General features: G+C 41.1%; 1 protein-coding gene across 1 annotated transcript in view; it reads left to right on the top strand.

The window, feature by feature from the left end:
• SLC5A10 (solute carrier family 5 member 10) overlaps positions 1-23101 on the top strand; it is a 519796-nt gene that overhangs the window by 409639 nt on the left and 87056 nt on the right. Inside the window, exon 12 of the mRNA XM_053694330.1 lies at positions 1855-2023. Coding sequence (XP_053550305.1) covers positions 1855-2023 — 169 coding nt within the window. The remainder of the gene's footprint in view (positions 1-1854; positions 2024-23101) is intronic.

Below are 23101 nucleotides of genomic sequence, written 5' to 3'. Positions count from 1 at the left end.
TTGTAAGATCGCTTTTTATTTTTTGTATGTTTATTATACTTGAATAAAGCTCTTTTGAAAACAAAAAAAAACAAAACAAAAAAACAAAAAACAAATTAACATCTTCTTTGCTACAACAATTTTTCAATAGCCAAACTCCACCTATCACTTGCTTTATTTGGAAGAGCCAATCCAGTCTGGAGTCGGCAGACAACATAGCCACGGTCATTAGTATAAAATGCATTGTTTTTCAGTTGACGCCAATTAGGGAAAGACATGCAGGATATTAAGAAGTCAGAGTAGGTGCTTTTCAAGTTCTGAGAATGACAAAATCCAAAAATTTAAAGGAACACTAAACCCACATTTTTTCTTTAATGATTTAGACAGAGCAGGCAATTTTAAGCAACTGTATAATGTACTCCTATTATCACATTTTCTTTGTTCCCTTGGTATCTTTATTTAAAAAAACAAGAATGTAAAGTTTAGCAACCAGCTCAATTTGGTTCAGAACCTGGGTTACGCTTGCTTATTGGTGGCTACATTTAGCCAGCAAGCGCTATCCAGGGTGCGGAACCTAAAATGGGCCGGCTCCTAAACTTTAAATTCCAGCTTTTAAAATAAAGATAGCAAGAGAACGAAGAAAAATTTATAATAGGAGTAAAATAGAAAGTTGCTTTAAATTGCATGCGCTATCTGAATCATGAAAAAAAAAAAAACTTGATTTTAGTGTCCTTTTAAGGTCTAAATTACATGAAAAGACTGCAAAATAAATAATGAAATATTTTGCAAAGTTGTTTCATTACACGTAACTAAACATTTTATGTAAACATAGCAAGGCGTTTACTGTCCCTTTAATGCACCAGATGCCATGTGCACTTGTGTTTTGCTCCCATATGTGCTGAATGCTAGTGTCAGATTGCTGGGCATCACCTATGGCAATTTAATTGTTTTTCATACAAAGAATACAATTTAAAAAATCAAATTTACCTCTTTCTATTGGTAACCTTTGTCAAAGGGCCATCATAGTTGAAAAATGACATGTCCTAATTTGTTAGAGCAATAATTTTAAGACTGGTGACCTTGAAAGGTTATTTCATTTAATTGCGGGCAGCAGGGGCACAAGCCGCTGTTTGTGCAATACCGCCCCCCTGCTCACTCCCGGCCAATCGCTTTCAAGCAGGGGCTGTCAATCAACCTGGTCAGACTTTTCTTGGGTGATTGCAAACCAACAACTCAGAAGCAGCATATAGCTCTCTAAAACTGCATAAATCTCTGCTGGTCCCAAGTGGAAACTGATGCTGATCCAATCAACGTTGTCAGTCTCACAACCCAGCTGTGTATCTAGCAATGGTAATTGGATCAGTATCTTTTTTTTTTTTTGTGGCTTGGGACCAGCAGTGCTCTGCAGGTCCAGAGTGGTACTTCTACTATGTGTTTAAACACATAGAGGTGCAGGGTCGCTAGTCTTAAAATCTAGCTAATTAGAGCATGTCATTTTTCAACTATAATGGCCCTTTAACCTTAGCTCATTTCCATGAGAGCATACTGAAGTAGACTCATACTGAGGTAGAAAGTGTGTACGGGCTTGAAAATTATAAGTATATCATTGTTACAAACATTATTGCAAACACAGTTGTCATATAGTGCGGAAGACACGTGCATGCACCTGAACCTACCTAGATATGCTCTCATTGGCAGGATACCAAGTAGTAGTAAATGGTCACTTTTTGAATGATATATTCTATTGAAATCATGGTTAAATTTTGACTTCCATATCTGTTTAACATAAATTCCTAGGCTAAAGTTGCTTTTGCACTTTTCACAGTTCTACAAAACCATAATTTAGAGATGCTCTCTCTGTGCTCTTCCCTGCAGGATCGTGACCGTGGTTTTAGTGGCAATCAGTGTGGTCTGGATTCCCATCCTGCAGAGTGCCAACAGCGGCCAGCTCTTTGTCTACATACAGTCAGTCACCAGTTATCTGGCACCGCCAGTCACTGCAGTCTTTGCCTTGGCAATTTTCTGGAAACGAGCCAATGAACAGGTAAGATGCATAACTCTGACAAACTGGGGGGGGGGGGGGGTCATACACAAACACATATCACAAAACAACACCCAGGCGAACACACCCATCAAACACAATGCAGCTAAACGCAAGAACATAGATCTATTAAGGTCACTGGTCAAAGGTATTGAAAAGCTGGGTGTTTTGTTATGACGAGATCATCACATTTTGGTAATAATTGTGACAAGTTGTTGTCACGCGATCTCACCCAGAGCTATTGTTTTTTTTTTTTTAAATGAGCTGTTATTATTGATATTAATACTTGTTGGCTATAAATAGAAGCAGTCTCACTTACTGGAGCAGGTATATCACACTGACTACAAAGGACCACAGTTATTTGGAATATTAATAGGATCAGTGTACACCTATGGTATTGTGAGTCATAAATACATCACAATAAATACTACAGTGTACAGTGAGGATTTAAATCAGTGTGTACGTTTTCACTGCTGCTTTCCTAAGCTGGGATTTGCTGATGAGACCTGGAGTATATACAATGATCTCGATCCAAATCCTGAGAACTTTGTAGAGCAGCTTGCATTTTATTTTTGCTGTATTGACTTTGTTTCACCCCTGCAAAGGGTTAAACACATATGTTAGATTACAAGTGGAGCACAATGGGTGCTGCAGAGTTTGTTACCTCTCTCAAAAAATAAAACACAATCTGGTTTTACAAGTAGATGGTTAAGGGATAGATTACAATTGGAGCACACATTTATTGTGCACCTGCAAAGTGGCAAATTCGATTGTTTGCGTCATCTGGTTAATTTTTTTAAAAGTGCCCCAACTGCCCCCCCCCCAAAAAAATATATTTATACAGTATGTATATGCTTATATACATATATATGTATGTGTTAATATGTGTATATATACATATAAACACATAAATATATATGTATATAATTATATACATATGTATTTAAATTTGCTGTGCGACTTACCCCCATTGACTGCTCTACTTGCACTGCTTCCGTGCAATGTAAATGCGAGGTCGTTGCACCTAACTCGTAACACCAGCGCACATTTGCGTGCACTGGTATTACAAAGTGGAGCGCAAATATCGCTTTAGCAAAAGTGATATTTTGCGCTCCACTTGTAATCGGGCCCTTAATATTTTAACTAAAACATTTTAACGTGGTCAAAACGATTTTTCGCATGCCCTATATTTTTAAAGGATGTAGTGGGGAACGATATTAGTGCAGTCATTGAACTTTTATTACAAGTGTTGCTCTCGAGTGCAATCCAAAGGCTCGCCGGAAACATAAGTTAAGAAGCAGCGGTGGCGGAGTGCAATCTTCCCAATACGATCGGGATGATTGACACCCCCTGCTTGTGGCGAATGTGCAGGGGGCGACATTGCACAAGAATTTCACCAGAAATGCTTGTGCAATGTTAAATGCCGTCAGCATATGCTGTCGGCATTTAGTTTGTTGGGCGGACATAATTCGCTACAGCGAATCATGTCCGCCCGCCACTTGATAATTTGGCCCCCTAAAGTAAACCATTATTATTAATAATATAGTACAGAACTACATAATAAGCTCCACTTTTTGCGCAGCATTAGTTTAGTGCACCATCAGCTTAACACTAGAGCAATATCTGACATGAATTTTTTAACAACTTTCTAATATACTTCTATAATTAAAAAAATCATTAAATTGGTATCTTTTGTTGAAAAGCAGGGATGAAAGCTCAAGAGCGTGCACGTATTAACATCGCAAAGTGTTTTAATGTCCCTTTAAGCCAGTTGTGAGAGCTACTGTCACTTATTAAAGTATTTTACAGTGTCTTCATAGTCTGCTTTAAATATATATTTTAAGACAAGCTGTACCATAGTGTAATTTTTTCCCCTATTGTTTTGCTCTGCTGAATATGTTAATACTTTATATATTATGATAATAATAAACTTTATAAGAGACTAGTCGATAAGCCTGCCCAGACGGCAGTCTAATTATTTTTTAAACTACAGATGTAGAAACAACGTATTTTGTAACTTTTCTTTTATATAAAAATTTAAGCTACAGGTGTAGCAATACTATAATTTTAATGGACTACTAAAATATTTTCTATATAATAAACTACAGATATAGCCACACTCTAATTAGACAAACTACTGTCCTAAATAAATACAAAGTTTCTTCTCTTTAAATTATATCTACTTTAAGTATATTTCTTTATATACATAACCCCTAAACCGCAAAACCCCTACATTGCAATAAATCTATTTACCCTATTAACCCCTAAACCGCAAAACCCCTACATTGCAATAAATCTATTTACCCTATTAACCCCTAAACCGCAAAACCCCTACATCGCAATAAACCTATTTACCCTATTAACCCCTAAACCGCAAAACCCCTATATTGCAATAAATCTATTTACCCTATTAACCCCTAAACCGCAAAACCTCTACATCACAATAAACCTAGTTACCCTATTAACCCCTAAACAGCAAAACCCCTACATCCCAATAAACCTATTTAACTTATTAACCCTTTAAAACACCAAAACCCACAACGCAAATAACTATTTAAAGGGACCGTCTAGGCCAAAATAAACTTTCATGATTCAGATAGAACATGTAATTTTAAACAATTTTCCAATTTACTTTTATCACCAATTTTGCTTTGTTCTCTTGGTATTCTTAGTTGAAAGCTTAACCTATGAGGTTCATATGCTTATTTCTTAGCCCTTGAAGACCACTTCTTTTCAGAAGGCATTTTAACAGTTTGTCACCACTAGAGGGTGTTAGTTCACGTGTTTCATATAGATAACACTGTGCTCGTGCACGTGAAGTTATCTGGGAGTAGGCACTAATTGGCTAAACTGCAAGTCTGTCAAAAGAACTGAAATAAAGGGGCAGTTTGCAGAGGCTTAGATACAAGATAATCACAGAGGTTAAAAGTATATTAATATAACTGTGTTGGTCATGCAAAACTGGGGAATGGGTAATAAAGGGATTATCTATCTTTTAAAACAATAAAAATTCTGGTGTAGACTGTCCCTTTAAATAATTAAGTACAGTACACTAACCTAACACCCCCTAACCTAACACCCCATTAAATAAACCCATATTACCTAAACTAATACATTCTAAAGTTACAAAAAAAAACAAGTTTACAAAAAATAAAAAAAGCTAACATTACAGAAAATAAAAAAATCAAATGACCAAATTTATCAAAATTAAACCTAATCCCTATGAAAATAAAAAAGAACCCCCAAAATAAAAACACCCCCTACTCTAAGAATAAACTACAAGTAGCCCTTAAAAGGGCTTTTTGCAGGGTATTGCCCCAAGATAATTAGCTCTTTTTCAAGAAAATACACAAAGCCCCCCTAACAGTAACCCCCCCAAAAAAAATAACCTAACACTAAAAAACCTAAACTACCCATTGCCCTGAAAAGGGCATTTGTTTGGGCATTGCTCTTAAAAGGGCATTTAGCTCTTTTTCTGCCCATCTGTCAGGGTGCCAGGAATCAGACTGAGATGAGAAGTGCAAAAATAATCACACCTTTATTAATAACAAAAAATAATTAAAAGTCCACAAGTCAATTAACAAGCCAGGAATCAAAACCAGAGCTGGTAGTCAGATGAGCCGTGTCAGGAGCCAAAGCGAGTAGTCAGACGAGCCAAGTAAGGAGCCAAAGCGAGTAGTCAGACGAGCCAGAATCAGGCACAAGGAGAACAACAGAGTCAGGAACAAGCCAGGGATCAGGAACCAGGAGGGACGTCAGACAGCCAGGTAATACACAGGAGCTCTCACAAACAGGTCTGAGACAATGCAAGGGCAAAGCATACTGAACAGAGGCCCTTTAAATAATAAGTGATGACATCACAATTCTGAGACTGCATCCTGTCTCACACGGATGATGTACACCAGTCTGGACAGTACCCTCCCTTCAACGTCCCCTCCCACGCGGGAGGACAAAAGGCTTATTGGGGAAATGGGCATGGAAGGCACGGAGGAGGGCGGGAGCATGAACATCAGAGGAGGGAACCCATGGAAGCTCCTCCAGACCGTAGCCCCTCCAGTGAACCAAATACTGTACGCGGCCCCTGGACATACGAGAGTCAATAATGCTGCTGACCTCATACTCCTCATGGTCGTCAACAAGGATAGGACGGGGACGAGGCAACACAGTGGTAAACCGATTACAAACCAATGGTTTCAAGAGGGAGACATGAAAAACATTGGAGATGCGCATTGCAGGAGGAAGGTCAAGAGCGTAGGCCACAGGATTGACCCGTCGGACAATTCGAAAAGCACCAAAATAACGGGGAGCCAGTTTATTGGAAGGCACACAAAGATTCAAGTTGCGGGAGGACAGCCAAACTCTCTCACCAACTTGGTAGGAAGGCGCGGGCAGACGCCTACGATCAGCCTGGAACTTTTGGCGCTGCATAGAACGATTAAGGCAATCCTGAATCTGCACCCACGTGAAACGGAGTTGCCGGAGATGCTCCTCCAAAGCCGGAATCCCTGAGACATGAATGAATCGGGCAACAAGGATGCTGAAACCCATAATTCGCCATGAACGGGGATAACTTGGAGGAAGCATTAATAGCACTATTACGAGCAAACTCTGCCCAAGGTAACAGTTCAGACCAATTATTGTGGTGATCTGAGACATAGCAATGGAGGAACTGTTCCAGAGCTTCATTAGACCATTCCGCAGCCCCATTGGATTGAGGGTGATATGCAGAGGAGAATTAAAGCTGGATCCCCATTTGAGCACAAAAGGAACGCCAAAATCTGGAGACAAACTGGCTACCCTGGTCCGACACTATCTCCTTGGGTAACCCATGTAAACGGAAGACCTCCCGGGCAAAAATTGAAGCAAGCTCCTGAGCGGTAGGCAACTTCTTCAAGGGAATGCAATGTGACAGTTTAGAAAAACGGTCAACCACCATAAGGATAACAGTATTGCCATTGGAAACAGGGAGCTTGACAATGAAGTCCATGGAAAAATGTGTCCAAAGACGCTCACCATTAGCAATAGGTTGAAGAAGACCCACAGGAAGACGTTGAGTAGTCTTATTCTGTGCACAAACTGAGCAGGAGGCAACATACGCAGCAACATCAGAACGAACACCTGACCACCAGATTTGTCGAGTGACAGACCAAATCATTTGGTTCTTGCCTGGGTGACCTGCGGCTTTAGGATAGTGGTAAGTGTGCAAAAGTTTAGTTCGAAGATTCTCAGGAACAAAACACTTACCACTAGGTTTCTCAGGAGGTGCATTGGTTTGTGCAGCCAGGATCTCCTCCCCAAGGGAGAAGTTAAATTAGTACGTATGGTAGCCAAAATATGGTCAGGAGGTATAACTGGAGTAGGTACAGACTCCTCCTTGGACAGAGGGGAAAATTGTCGAGAGAGGGTATCAGCCCTAACATTCTTACTACCAGGCAGGTAGGAGACCACATAATTAAACCGAGACAAAAATAGTGCCCATCTGGCCTGTCGGGGCGACAAACGTTTTGCTTCAGGATGAGCCAGAACTGGAGCGGCAGCAAAGGCAGTCTTAAGACTATCAAAATCCTTAATGGCAGTAGGTGACCAATGGAGTGGATCATTCTCTTTACGGGTCATGTCTGTGATAGGTTTGACCAAGGAAGAAAAGTTTTTAATAAACTTTCTATAGTAATTGGCGAACCCCAAAAAACGCTGAATAGACCGAAGACCAACTGGGCGAGGCCACTGCAGAACTGCAGATAACTTGTCAGGATCCATGGAGAACCCTACAACGGAGATAACATAATCTAGGAAGGTTACTTGAGTCTGATGGAACTCACATTTCTCGAGTTTACAAAACAAGCCATTCTCACGTAGTCTCTGAAGAACCTGTGTAACATCAGAACGATAAGCCTCAAGTGTGGGTGAGTGTATGAGGATGTCGTTCAAGTACACCACAACACACTGTTGCAACATATCTCATAGGACATCATTAATAACTTCCTGGAAAACAGCAGGAGCATTACATAGGCCAAAGGGCATTACAAGATACTCATAATGACCGCTCCTGGTGTTAAATGCTGTTTTCCATTCGTGGCCCTCCTTGATCCTAACGAGATTGTACGCTCCTCTCAAATCAAGTTTAGTAAAGACTGTAGCTCCCTTGAGGCGGTCAAAGAGTTCCGTAATGAGCGGAATAGGGTAAGCATTCTTAATGGTAAGATGATTAAGACCCCTATAATCGATGCATGGTCTTAACTCGCCACCCTTTTTCTTCACAAAGAAAAAGCCAGCCCCTGCAGGAGAGCAGGATTTGCGGATGATCCCCCACGACAGAGCATTGGCAACATACTCCTCCATTGCACTATTCTCCGCAACAGACAGAGGGTAAACCCGGTCCCGAGGAGGAATGCCCCCGGGTTGCAGGTCTATGGCACAATCGTAAGACCGGTGAGGAGGCAACGTACTGGCACGCACCTTGTCAAAAACGTCTAGGAACTCTCGGTACTCCTCTTGCAATTGAGATACAGAAAAAGTGCTGAGATACAGAAAATTGGTTTCCGAAGACAAGTGGAAATACATTGCGGAGACTATGACAAAATTTCGGACCTGCGCCAGTCGAGACTGGGATTGTGCTTTTGGAGCCAGGGATAACCCAGAACAACCAGAAAATGCGGAGAGTTTATCACCTGGAACTGGAGGGTTTCAAAATGGAGAGACCCAACAGCCATGGATAACAGAGCAGTTTCGTGAGTAACGAGTGCGGGCTGAAGGGGCCTGCCATCAATGGCCTCAATAGCAAGCGGAACAGACCGAGGCAAAACAGGAATTAAGTGCTTTGATACAAAAGCACTGTCAATGAAATAGCCCACAGCACCGGAGTCAACAAGAACCTGGGTGACTATGGAGGAGTCCACTCAGGAAAGGACAACCGTGACCAAAGGTTTCTCCTTTAACGGTTCCGGGGACAAGAATAAACCACCCAAGGTCTGCCCCCGACAGGACCTTAGGTGTGAGCATTTCCCGGCCGTGTAGGACAAGACTTCAAAAGGTGGCCCTGTAACCCACAATAGAGGCAGAGCCCCTCCCTCCTCCTAAAGGCCCACTCCGCCACGGAGAGACGCGTAAATCCCAACTGCATCAGCTCAGCAGTACCTGGTGACTCGGGACCAGGAGGCATGGGAGGAGAGGGAGGCATGGGTGGGAACGAACACGTAAGAGACAACGGAACAGGAGGCTTCCGCAAGTGCTCCTTGAAAGAGGGCCTCTCACTTAGTCTGATGTCAATTAGGATAAAAAAAGACACCAATGCATCGAGATCCTCTGGTAAATCTCTGGCAGCAACTTCGTCTTTAATCGCTTCAGAGAGCCCATGAAAGAAGTCGGCAACAAGGGCTTCATTGTTCCAACCTACCTGTGTGGCAAGCGTATGGAACTCAATGGCATACTGAGCAACAGATCTTGTACCTTGCTGAATGGACATGAGTCGTTTAGCAGCAGAGGAGGAGCGAGCCAGAACATCAAATACCCTTCGAAAGGAGGCCACAAATTCAGGGTAATTTGAAATCACAGGTTTATTAGTCTCCCACAAGGGATTAGCCCAGGCAAGAGCTGTGTCAGAGAGTAACGAGATGAGAAATCCCACCTTAGCTCTGTCAGAGGGAAACGCCTGAGGTAACATCTCAAAGTAAATGCCCACCTGGTTCACAAACCCTCTGCACTGATTAGGATTGCCTCCATAACGCGGAGGTAGAGGTGCAGAACCGGACATGCTCCTGGTAGGACTAGGTGCAGCAGCGAAAACAGGAGCAGCCATAACTTGCGGGACACTTCGGTCCAAATGTGCAGTACGAATCAGCAGGGTTTGCAGGGCTAGTGCAAATTGATCCAAGCGGTGATTCTGTTCATCTATCCTGGAAATTATGGCAGGTAAAGGTGGATTATTAGCACCATCAGGATTCATGGCCCTTGCGTAATGTCAGGGTGCCAGGAATCAGACTGAGACGAGAAGTGCAAAAATAATCCCACCTTTATTAATAGCAAAAAATAATAAAAAGTCCACAAGTCAAATAACAAGCCAGGAATCAAAACCAGAGCTGGTAGTCAGACAAGCCGAGTCAGGAGCCAAAGCGAGTAGTCAGACGAGCCGAGTCAGGAGCCAAAGCGAGTAGTCAGATGAGCCGGAATCAGGAACAAGGAGAACAACAGAGTCAGGAACAAGCCAGGGATCAGGAACCAGGAGGGACGTCAGACAGCCAGGTAATACACAGGAGCTCTCACAAACAGGTCTGAGACAACGCAAGGGCAAAGCATACTGAACAGAGGCCCTTTAAATCATAAGTGATGACATCGCAATTCTGAGACTGCATCCTGTCTCACACGGATGATGTACACCAGTCTGACCATAAAAGGAAGTGCAGGAAATGAGCAGCATCACACAGTATGCACCAGAGTCAGCAAGAGAGGTGAGTAAAATGGCTGCCAGCAGCACATGGCAAACAAAACAGGGAAAAAACCCTGACACCATCCCTTATCTAAATAAAACAAATCCCCCCAAAAAACCCTTAAAAAATCCTAAGTCTAACCCCCAGGTTGGTACTCACGGTTCCTGAAGTTCGGCGGAGAAATCTTCTTCCAAGCGCAACCTCTTCTTCCAGGAACATCCTGCGCGGAGCGGAACTGAAGACTGAAGACCGCGGAGCTGAAGACCGGCGACCCTGGAACTGAAGACCAGCGACTGCGGAGCCATGGAGCGTGGAGGATCCTCTTCATATGATCTCCGCCGTACACTGAATAGTGAATTCAAGGTACGCGATTAAAGATGGCGTCCCTTGAATTCCTATTGGCTGATTTGATTCTTCCAATTCAAATCAGCCAATAGGATGAAAGATACTCAAATCCTATTGGCTATTTTAATTAGCCAATAGCATGAGCGCAAGTGAAATTCTATTGGCTGATTTGAATAGCCAATAAAATTTCACTTGCTCTCATCCTATTGGCTAAATTAAACAGCCAATAGAATTTGAGTAGCTTTCATCCTATTGGCTGATTTACATTGGAAGAATCAAATCAGCCAATAGGAATTCAAGGGGCGCCATTTTAATCACGTACCTTGAATTCACTATTCAGTGTATGGCGGAGATCGTACGAAAAGGCTCCTCCATGCTCTATGGCTCCACGGTCGCCGGTCTTCAGTTCCAGAGTCGCCGGTCTTCTGCTCTGCTCCGTGCAGGATGTTCCTGGAAGAAGACTTTACCGCCTGGAACAGGACCTTCTCCGCTGGACTTTAGGAACCGTGAGTACTAACCTGGGGGTTAGATTTAGGATTTTTTAAGGTTTTTTTTCCAGGGGGATTTGTTTTATTTAGATTAGGGATGGGCAGAAAAAGAGCTAAATGCCCTTTAAGGGCAATGCCCAATCAAATGCCCTTTTCAGGGCAATGGGTGTTTAGGTTTTTTAGTGTTAGGTTATTTTATTTGGGGTGGTTTGGTGGGTGGGGGGTTTTACTGCTAGGGGGGGCTTTGTGTATTTTCTTGAAAAAGAGCTGATTATCTTAGGGCAATGCCCTGCAAAAAGCCCTTTTAAGGGCTACTGGTAGTTTATTCTTAGAGTAGGGGGTGTTTTTATTTTTGGGGGTCTTTTTATTTTCATAGGGATTAGGTTTAATTTTGTTAAATTTGGTAATTTGATTTTTTATTTTCTGTAATGTTAGCCTTTTTTATTTTTTGAAAACTTAGTTTTTTTTAATTTTTTTTTGTAACTTTATAATATATTAGTTTAGGTAATTTGGGTTTATTTAATGGGATGTTAGGTTAGGGGTTGTTAGGTTAGGGGGTATTAGGTTAGGGGTTGTTACTGGTTAGGGGGTGTTAGGTTAGTGTACTGTACTTAGTTATTTAAATAGTTATTTGCGTTGTGGGTTTTGGCGGTTTAAAGGGTTAATAAGTTAAATAGGTTTATTGCGATGTAGGGGTTTTGCGGTTTAGGGGTTAATAGGGTAAATTGGTTTGTTGTGATGTAGGGGTTTTGCGTTTATGGGGTTAATAGGGTAAATCGATTTATTGCGATGTGGGGGTTTTGCGGTTTAGGGGTTAATAGGGTAAATATGTTTATTGCGATGTAGGGATTTTGCGGTTTAGGGGTTAATAAGTTAAATAGGTTTATTGCGATGTAGGGATTTTGTGGTTTAGGGGTTAATAGGGTAAATACATTTATTGCGATTGGGTTTTTTTGCGGTTTAGGGGTTAATAGGGTAAATAGCTTTATTGCGATGTGGGCTGTTTTGCGTTTTAGGAGTTAATACTTCGTGTAGGATTTTTTTTGGGTTATATTTCGTGCTGGCGGTGTTTTTTTTTTAATACTTGATGCGGGTGGTTATTTATTTTTTTTTAAATACTTTAATGTGGGCGATTAGGTGTTGCTTTTGTAATGCTCCGTTTGCCTTCGCTGCATCCCGGTGGATTCCGAAAATGCAGGGTGGTGAAAGAATCCACCTTCCTCGCGCTGCCAACATTCCATTGAGGATGCGTGCGCAACTGCCAGCGGCGACGGACATTACAAACGCAATTATAGTATAGATGTTTACTAAAGCGAGAGCTTTCACAAACCACATATTAACCTATGGAATGTATTTACTTTAGTAGTTAAGATTGCTTCACGTTTTAGTTAATAGGCTGCATGAAATAACATACAACTTGCCAATGCTACAGTATTGTATTAGTGAGAATAAATATACATGTGCTAACAAGACAATAATAACTAGATAAATAAACAAAGTGCCACTTTGTTCTGAAAAATGTTTGAACCAACTAATAAAATGCAAGGTAAACACATTAATTATTTTAGCCCCTTATGCAGATTATTTCCAAAGCAATTGTAAAGCCAATCAATGCTTATCTTTGTTTAGTGTATTGCCATAGATGACAGTGTATCAGATTTCTATTGAACAAATGTATTTTTTGTTTATAAATTAATTTCAGTTTTAAAATATTATAATGTTAAGACCTATAGATAGTGTTTATATCCTGGGAATGATGTAGATCAATTACAGATTAATGTAGAATCTAAATTTGAGCTTTATTTTTATTTGGTGCCTTTTAAATGATTGCTACATAAAGAACAAAGACAAGAAAATTATGAAAGGGATATGAAACCCAAATGTTTTCTTTTATGATTTAGCCCTAGATGGGAGCTCCAGATGTCTACCTAGGTTTCTCTTCAATGCAGAATATTATGGGAGCTAAGCAAATTATATATATATTTTGGGTTTCATATACTATTAACACTTCTCCTGTGAAAGTACCAATTCCATATAACTGTCAAATCTTGAACTGCCTTCCCCACCTTCTAACTCATTACCCTTCAGCATTTAGATTGTAAGCTCTGCTCATCTTGTAAAAAGTTGTTGCATAGTCCGTTTTATGTACCAGTATTTATTTATTTTTATACTGTGGATCAGTGTATATATGCACCCCCACTTACTGTATGCACCACCACTTACTGTATGCAGCACCACTTACTGTATGCACCCCCACTTACTGTATGCACCACCACTTACTGTATGCACCCCCACTTACTGTATGCACCACCACTTACTGTATGCACCCCCACTTACTGTATGCACCCCCACTTACTGTATGCACCCCCACTTACTGTGTGCACCCCCACTTACTGTATGCACCACCACTTACTGTATGCACCCCCACTTACTGTATGCAGCACCACTTACTGTATGCACCACCACTTACTGTATGCAGCACCACTTACTGTATGCAGCACCACTTACTGTATGCACCCCCACTTACTGTATGCAGCACCACTTACTGTATGCACCACCACTTACTGTATGCACCACCACTTACTGTATGCAGCACCACTTACTGTATGCACCACCACTTACTGTATCCAGCACCACTTACTGTATGCAGCACCACTTACTGTATCCAGCACCACTTACTGTATGCAGCACCACTTACTGTATCCAGCACCACTTACTGTATGCAGCACCACTTACTGTATCCAGCACCACTTACTGTATGCAGCACCACTTACTGTATCCAGCACCACTTACTGTATGCAGCACCACTTACTGTATGCAGCACCACTTACTGTATGCGCCCCCACTTACTGTATGCACCACCACTTACTGTATGCACCACCACTTACTGTATCCAGCACCACTTACTGTATGCAGCACCACTTACTGTATCCAGCACCACTTACTGTATGCAGCACCACTTACTGTATGCAGCACCACTTACTGTATCCAGCACCACTTACTGTATGCAGCACCACTTACTGTATCCAGCACCACTTACTGTATGCAGCACCACTTACTGTATCCAGCACCACTTACTGTATCCAGCACCACTTACTATATGCAGCACCACTTACTGTATCCAGCACCACTTACTGTATCCAGCACCACTTACTGTATGCAGCACCACTTACTGTATCCAGCACCACTTACTGTATGCACCACCACTTACTGTATCCAGCACCACTTACTGTATCCAGCACCACTTACTGTATGCAGCACCACTTACTGTATGTACCACCACTTACTGTATGCACCACCACTTACTGTATGCAGCACCACTTACTGTATGCACCACCACTTACTGTATCCAGCACCACTTACTGTATGCAGCACCACTTACTGTATGCAGCACCACTTACTGTATCCAGCACCACTTACTGTATGCAGCACCACTTACTGTATCCAGCACCACTTACTGTATGCAGCACCACTTACTGTATGCGCCCCCACTTACTGTATGCACCACCACTTACTGTATGCACCACCACTTACTGTATCCAGCACCACTTACTGTATGCAGCACCACTTACTGTATCCAGCACCACTTACTGTATGCAGCACCACTTACTGTATGCAGCACCACTTACTGTATCCAGCACCACTTACTGTATGCAGCACCACTTACTGTATCCAGCACCACTTACTGTATGCAGCACCACTTACTGTATCCAGCACCACTTACTGTATGCAGCACCACTTACTGTATCCAGCACCACTTACTGTATCCAGCACCACTTACTGTATGCAGCACCACTTACTGTATCCAGCACCACTTACTGTATGCACCACCACTTACTGTATCCAGCACCACTTACTGTATCCAGCACCACTTACTGTATGCAGCACCACTTACTGTATCCAGCACCACTTACTGTATGCAGCACCACTTACTGTATGCAGCACCACTTACTGTATCCAGCACCACTTACTGTATGCAGCACCACTTACTGTATCCAGCACCACTTACTGTATGCAGCACCACTTACTGTATGCAGCACCACTTACTGTATGTGCCCCCACTTACTGTATGCACCACCACTTACTGTATGCACCACCACTTACTGTATCCAGCACCACTTACTGTATGCAGCACCACTTACTGTGTGCAGCACCACTTACTGTATCCAGCACCACTTACTGTATGCAGCACCACTTACTGTATGCGCCCCCACTTACTGTAAGCACCCCCACTTACTGTATGCACCACCACTTACTGTATGCACCCCCACTTACTGTATGCACCCCCACTTAATGTATGCACCACCACTTACTGTATGCACCCCCACTTACTGTATGCACCCCCACTTACTGTATGCACCACCACTTACTGTATGCACCCCCACTTACTGTATGCACCCCCACTTACTGTATGCAGCACCACTTACTGTATGCACCCCCACTTACTGTATGCACCCCCACTTACTGTATGCCCCCCCACTTACTGTATGCACCACCACTTACTGTATGCAGCACCACTTACTGTATGCACCCCCACTTACTGTATGCACCACCACTTACTGTATGCAGCACCACTTACTGTATGCACCCCCACTTACTGTATGCACCACCACTTACTGTATGCAGCACCACTTACTGTATGCACCCCCACTTACTGTATGCACCACCACTTACTGTATGCAGCACCACTTACTGTATGCACCCCCACTTACTGTATGCACCCCCACTTACTGTATGCACCCCCACTTACTGTATGCACCCAGAACTACTCAAGTTGGCACTGCTTCACAGATAAATGATAATAATAATTTAGTTAAAGAGATAGTCTAGTCAAAATTAAACTTTCATGATTCAGATAGAGCTTACAACTAATTATCAGTTGCACAACATGGCGCTGACATTCAGCTTAGAATTTGATGGAAATATTTCATGCAAATTAAATTATTCATGGACTATCTTTGTCATGAAAAAAAAAAAGAAAATTGTTTTTGTATTAATTTTTCATGGTAACGATGTATTGGATCAGTACATTCCTACCATTTAATGACTGTTGGTGATTTCAAGAGTATGGGGCCGATTTATCAATAATACCCCTGTTTCCGCGCGAGCCTTCAGGCTCCCTGGAAACAGGAGTTAAGAAGCAGTGGTCTAAAGACCGCTGCTCCTTAACTCCGCCACTGTCTATGAGGCTGCAGACATCAATCTGCCCGATCGTATACGATCGGGTTGATTGACACACCCTGCAGGGGGCAGCATTGCACAAGCAGTTCAATAGAACTGCTTGTGCAATGTTAAATGCCAACAGGGTATGCTCTCGGGATTCAGCGGTAGCGGATCATGTCCGCCAGACATTGATAAATCGGCCCATATGCCTCAAATCTGTTAAAAGGAATAGTCTAGTCAAAATTAAACTGTCATGATTAAGATAAAGCATGCAATTCTAAACAACTTTCTAATTTACTTCTATTTTCCATTTTTCTTTGTTCTCTTGCTATCTTTATTTTTGATTCAGCACCTGGGTACCGCTTGCTGATCGGTGGTTACATTTAGACACCAATCAGAAAATGCTACCCAGGTGCTGAACCAAAAATGGGCCGACTCTTATGCTTACATTCTTGCTTTTTCAAATAAAGATAGCAAGAGAACGAATAAAATTTGTTAATAGGAGTATATTAGAAAGTTGCTTAAAATTGCTGCTCTATCTGAATTATGAAAGCTTAAAGTGAAGGTAAAGTTTGGTGAATGAGCGCCCGTTTTTTAAAAATACTATTAAAAACAGGGGCACTTTCATTCATCAAAGTTTACAAAGCAGCCGTTTTGATGAAAAACTTACCTTTTTTTCTTTTCACAACTACAGCAGCTTCCCCCTCCTGGAAGTCCTCTCTTCACACATCAGCAATGACTGATCTAGTTTCCTCCAATCACAGCTTTCCCCCCAGGGTGGTTATTGCCTGAGGTCATGCTGTGATTGGAGGAAGCCGGATTAGTCATTGCTGACATGTGAAGAGAGGATTTCCAGGTGGGGGAAGCTGCTCTGGTTGTGAAAAAACAAAGGTAAGTTTTTAATCAAAATGGCTGATTTGTAAACTTTGATGAATGAAAGTGCCCCTGTTTTTAATAGTATTTTTAAAAAACGGACTTTCATTCATCAAAGTTTACCTTCACTTTAATTTTGACTAGACTATTCCTTTAAACAGATTTGAGGCATACTCTTTAAATCACCAACAGTCATTAAATGGTAGGAATTTATAGATCCAATACATTCATAGTTGCCAACATTTAAAAAAAAATTCCAGGGACACTTTGCAGCAGAGTAAGCAAGCGGGTTACTGGATTATTGACGACCTACTGTTCAACTGCTCCGCCCACTCAGTTCTGCAATCAAAACACACCCATTTAAAAATAATAGTATAATTTAGATTTATCCATAGTTTATTATACAGATTACAGCACCAAGCTCTTACACCTACCCAGTCTCTGGAACACATTCTGGGCATATGGTTATTTTTACAACACAGCATCAAAATTAGAAAGACAAATAATATGTGAACCCATTCAATAATAATAATATTCCATTAGGAATTAATTACCGTATATTTAAATAATACACTATATCTATTTATCATCTATCTGTGTATGTGTGTGTATATATATATATGCAAACAACAAATGTTGTGCAAAGGATATTTTCAGGGACATTTCCAGGGACAAAAAAAATCCAGGGACATACAACAAAATCCAGGGACTGTCCCTGGAAATCACGGACTGTTGGCAACTATGTACATTGTTACTGTGACAAATTCATACTAAAACAATTTTCTTTTTTTTTTTTTCCATTACAAAGATAGCCCATGAATAATTTAATTTGTATGAAAGATTTCTAACAAATTCTAAGCTGCATGTCAGTGCCATGTTGTGCAACTGATAATTAGTTGGCTTAATATGTAAGTACACACAGATACCTTGATTGACTTTACCCATATTTAGGGATTAGATTGTGTCACTGGCTCACAATAATTGAAGCATGTGCCGCAGAATTTTATTAGGTTCAAACGTTCAGCATCACAATGGAACTTTTGTTTTGTTCCATCTAAACGTTATTGACTTGTAGTGCGTCTGCATTTCTGCATATCATTAGCAGAGCTATGTACAAGGATTTACCCTCATGTTGAAGTGCAAAGTGAACCCCATTGCCAAGTCACCCCATCTATAGGAATTTGTTAGAAGTGGTTCAAAGGTTAAAAGAGCAAGGAAACACGGATATGTTTTATTGAAGAAATAGCTTCTGGTAATCAGTGACAGACTATAAATAATACTTTAGAGTATTTTATCCTATAATTCATTGGTGCATTTCCTTATATGTTTTTATTGCTATGAGTTCATTGACAATACAATAAGATCACTCACTATAATGCTTGCAGTAACTAAATAACCTTGTCAGAATTGTTTTTAATTATTGCAAATCATTTGCTGGTCTAATGTAAATATGCTTATGCATTGTTAAGATACACAGTGGCATCTCTAGAAATTAAATGTGGGGCAGCACTACCAGGAGGCTCACTGGCAACTTGTGGGCAGAGCTGCAATAGGAGGATCGGACTGGGCTTGTCATGGGCGGGGCTAGGGCATGCTGGGGTGGGGCCTGTGAAGCTGGTGGAAAATCATGGGAAGCCACCAAGAGGGGCACATGGAGGGGCCAGCCATTATCCTGGCAGTCCTAGTGTCCCTCCTGCGCCCCCCCCCCCCGGGCGATACCACTGCATATGAACAAAAAGGTCTCTTGAGCATAGTTTCGTTTTCCCTCTAGAAATATATTGCGGCTTCCAGTAGGTCACCATAGCATTCCCATGTTAATTAAAGTTTTGCCATAATAATGACGCAGAAAACGTCATCCAGCAGCAGCAGGAAAAAAATACAAATGTGTTGCAGCCCTATTTGTCATCCAGCAGCAGCAAACTGTAACTCTTAATTTACTCCTAACCCTGAACCCTAACCCTATAGTATAAGTAACAGGGGTTCTTCACTAGAGATATCTATACTGCTTGGGATATGAAAACCAAATGATTAGGGTATGGGACTGGATCTCTGAATAATTTAAAAAAAACTTTGTTGGATCAACAATCATCGTTATCAACACCTCAATTCCATGTTTTGATTGCACATAAACAACATCTAACTAATAGTAGCTTAGCTGTGATTTGTTGTTTTTGTATGAATAAATATGATAAAATCCTTTTGCTTTTTATTCAGCTGTTCTGTTCCTTGCTGTCCATATATAAAATAAAACAAGCTATTAGCATCTTTTTAGTGCTCCTGCTCACGTGTTAACATCGCTAGACGGATTTTTTTTGCGTGCATCGGGTTGCACTCGTATTATGAGTTAAAAGTAAAAGTAGCCACCAATCAGCAAGCGCTACCCAAGCTGCTGAGCCAAAAATGGGTGGTCCTAAGCTTACATTCCTGCTTTTCAAATAAAGATACCAAGAGAGCAAAGAAAAATTGATAACAGGAGTAAATTAGAAAGTCGCTTGAAATTTCATGCTCTATCCCAGTGCTTTCCAAACAGTGTGTCGTGACACATTAGTGTGTCAGCAGTAGTGTGTAGGTGTGTCCCTGCTTCAGCACAAAATTTTTTGAATTTTGTTTTTAAAAATTTTTTTGGTTTCCGACTTTCCACCAGCCTGCTACGCATATCACAGGATTGACACATGATTGATACCTAGTGGGTCACAGATCATCTTAACCTATTGGCGCAGCTCAGTGGGAACTGAAACTATTCCCATTGGCGGCTTTGGCGGCACATTGGTTCCTAACTGAACGTGTAGTCTCCTCAATCTGCTTGTGACTGCATGTGTAGTCAGTGAGTGGGACAGCAGTGTGTTTGCAGCGCAGGCAGTAGTCAGTCGGACTCACAGAGCTCTGAGGGCTCAGCTTAAACACTAAGCGGAAGTCAGAAGTCAAAGTTTTTTTTTGCAGCTAGCTGGGAGCATTGCTGCTCCTGCTCTTGATATATGGATAGGAAGTGGAAGCTTAAAAATGCTGGATGATGAAATGCGAGTGTCTTTATCTAATATTCCACTAAATATTCAGAAACTGTGTTCATCCCATCAACCTCATACATCCCATTAAAATAGTAAGTAGCTATTGGTGGTTTTAAAGCTTTTTAAAATTCTTGCACATACATACTGTGACTTGTAAATACTGTACATTTCGTTATTATATAATTTATGTATGTGCCATATCTCTTAAATCAAGTTAGTTTAACCTTCTGTTTGCTAGTACAACTGAATTATTGTGTCGCGAAATGATGTAGGTGTAAAAAGTGTGTCACCAACATGAAAAGTTTGGAAAGCTCTGCTCTATCCGAATCACGAGAGAAAAAAATTGGATTTCATATCCCTGTAACTGTAACTGTTAAATGTATTTTTTATGTGTTTTGTGCAACTTTTTTGTCTCGTGTAACAGTTATCCAGAGCTCTGAAGTGGCACTAACCTGACGTGCGTTAAATTCGAATGAGTTTAAGAGAATTTATTTACTTTCAACTTGCATTGCGTGCACTACTTCCATCACTGCATAAAGCAGAAAACCCTATATCGCTCACGTGCTACAGTTAGCGTGACACTTTAATCTAGCCTATAGTAGTTTTGTCAATATTATAGCTATTGCATTGTTGTAGCTGTTGTAATATTGCGTCTGTGACATGATCAATGTCATTTTTGCTGTTACATTTGCAAACACTATACTCAAGCATTTTAAAGGTTGTCAGATAACCCATAAAGCCCATGGCAAATCTGTCCATTGTCTTTATTAGGATGAGAGCTACTGAAATCCTATTGAATGTTCATATCAGCCAATAGGATTTCTGTAGCTCTAATCCTATTGGCTGTTTTGAACAGCCAATAGGATTTCAGAAACTCTCATCCTATTGGCTGATTTGAATTTGAAGAATAAAATTAGCCAATAGGAATGCAAGGTACGCCATTTTGAAACGGCTACCTTGCATTCAACTTCAATGTACGGCGGTGACCATATGAAGAGGACGCTCCGCGCAGGATGGGATCAGCTTCCAGGATGCCGCCGGGATGAAGATAGAAGACGCCCCCTGGGATGGATGAAGATATCGCCGTCTGGATGAAGACATCTCGCCGCCTGGATGGAGATGGATGTCTGGACTTCAGGAACCGTGAGTAGATATTCTGGGGTTAGTGTAAGGTTTTTTTTTTCCATTTTTCTTCTTTGGGCTTTTGGAAAAGAGCTGAATGCCCTTTTAAAGGCAGTGGAAAAGAGCTGAATGCCCTTTAAGGGCAATGCCTATACAAATGCCCCTTTAGGGGTTAATAGTTTAATTTAGTGTTTTGTGATGTGGGGGAGTGTGGCAGTTTAGGGGTTAATATGTGTATTTAGTAGCGTTGATGTGGGAGGCCGGAGGTTTAGGGGTTAATAGGTTTATTATAGTGTCGGCGATGTCGGGGAGCGGCGGCTAATAGGTTAATAGGTTTATTATAGTGTCGGCGATGTCAGGGAGCAGCGGATTATGGGTTAATAGCTTTATTATAGTGTTTGCGATGCGGGAGGGTGGCGGTGTAGGGGTTAATAGGTAGTTTATGAGAGTTAGTGTACTTTGTAACAGTTTAGTTATGAGTTTTGTGAAACATTTTTGTTTTGCAAAATCCATAACTACTGGTTTCAGATGGCGGTATGGCTTATGTTGGAATAGACTATAACGTAAGCATTTTAGCCTTAACGCACAACCTGTAATACCGGCGCTATGAAAATCCCACAGAAAAACATAATTGTGGAATAGACGTTGCGTTACAGGCTAAAATGCTTGCGGTATATCTATATCGACACGACTCGTAATATGTGTTCCTGGCCATTAAGCTGGAATTGCCATTTTTTCAGCGTTAAAAGCTGTACCGCAACACTTAAAATCTAGGGCAATAACACCTGGCACAGCTTGGCAAATTTGGGTTTGTATTTTGGCTAAATGGTCTGAGGAGATCTGTTGACTGGGCTGGGCAGTTAAAGGGCATCGTTAGGATGTTTTTGAATACGCTTTAGATTAATTAATGAGGATGGAAAGAGGCATAAGTGACAGCAGTTCAGGCCTTCCAGACCCTGACTGTCCTGCAAAGTGCTGGATAATTAGGAGCCCTGCTGTATACTACTTTTGTTGATATGTTCCTGTTAGTTGCACATTTAGGAGCAGTCCTCCCATGGAGCAAAAATACAAACTCTATTTCAAAACTTTTTATAGATTTTTTCTTTTTTTTGTGCACACAACTTATCAGAAGTTATAGAAAACACTGCCTGTCAGTTAATGACCCTTCACCTCACACATTAAAGGATTCTTTATTGACAGCTGTTTCATACCATGTTTGTAGTTTACTTTTGTTTATATCACCAAGCAACAATATGTTCTAGGGTAGTAACAGTTTAACTCTCTAATGTCTACGGTTAATGTCTAGAAAATTTAAGTAGAAACCAGCTTAAGAGAGGGAGTGGTTCATTTAGAGTCAGACAATGAATAAACACTTAAAAAAAAAAAAAGCACTCTAAAGTTAAAGCAAAGGCGTCTAGATATTGTGCCACCTTTTCTCAATGACAATGCTAGTTAATGCTTTAAAAAATACTGTTGTTTAAATGGACATTAAAATTATAGCTAAATAGTTAGACAGAAAAACAGACCGAAAGATAGATTTCTATTTAAAGGGACACTGAACCCAAATTTTATCTTTCATGATTCAGATAGAGCATGTGATTTTAAGCAACTTTCTAATTTACTCCTGTTATCAATTTTTCTTTGTTCTCTTGTTATCTTTAT

This window comes from Bombina bombina, chromosome 11, assembly GCF_027579735.1.
Source record: "Bombina bombina isolate aBomBom1 chromosome 11, aBomBom1.pri, whole genome shotgun sequence".
NCBI classification, from domain to species: domain Eukaryota; kingdom Metazoa; phylum Chordata; class Amphibia; order Anura; family Bombinatoridae; genus Bombina; species Bombina bombina.
The sequence above is the reverse complement of the archived record's forward strand: the minus strand, read 5'-3'. Positions and strand labels throughout refer to the sequence as shown.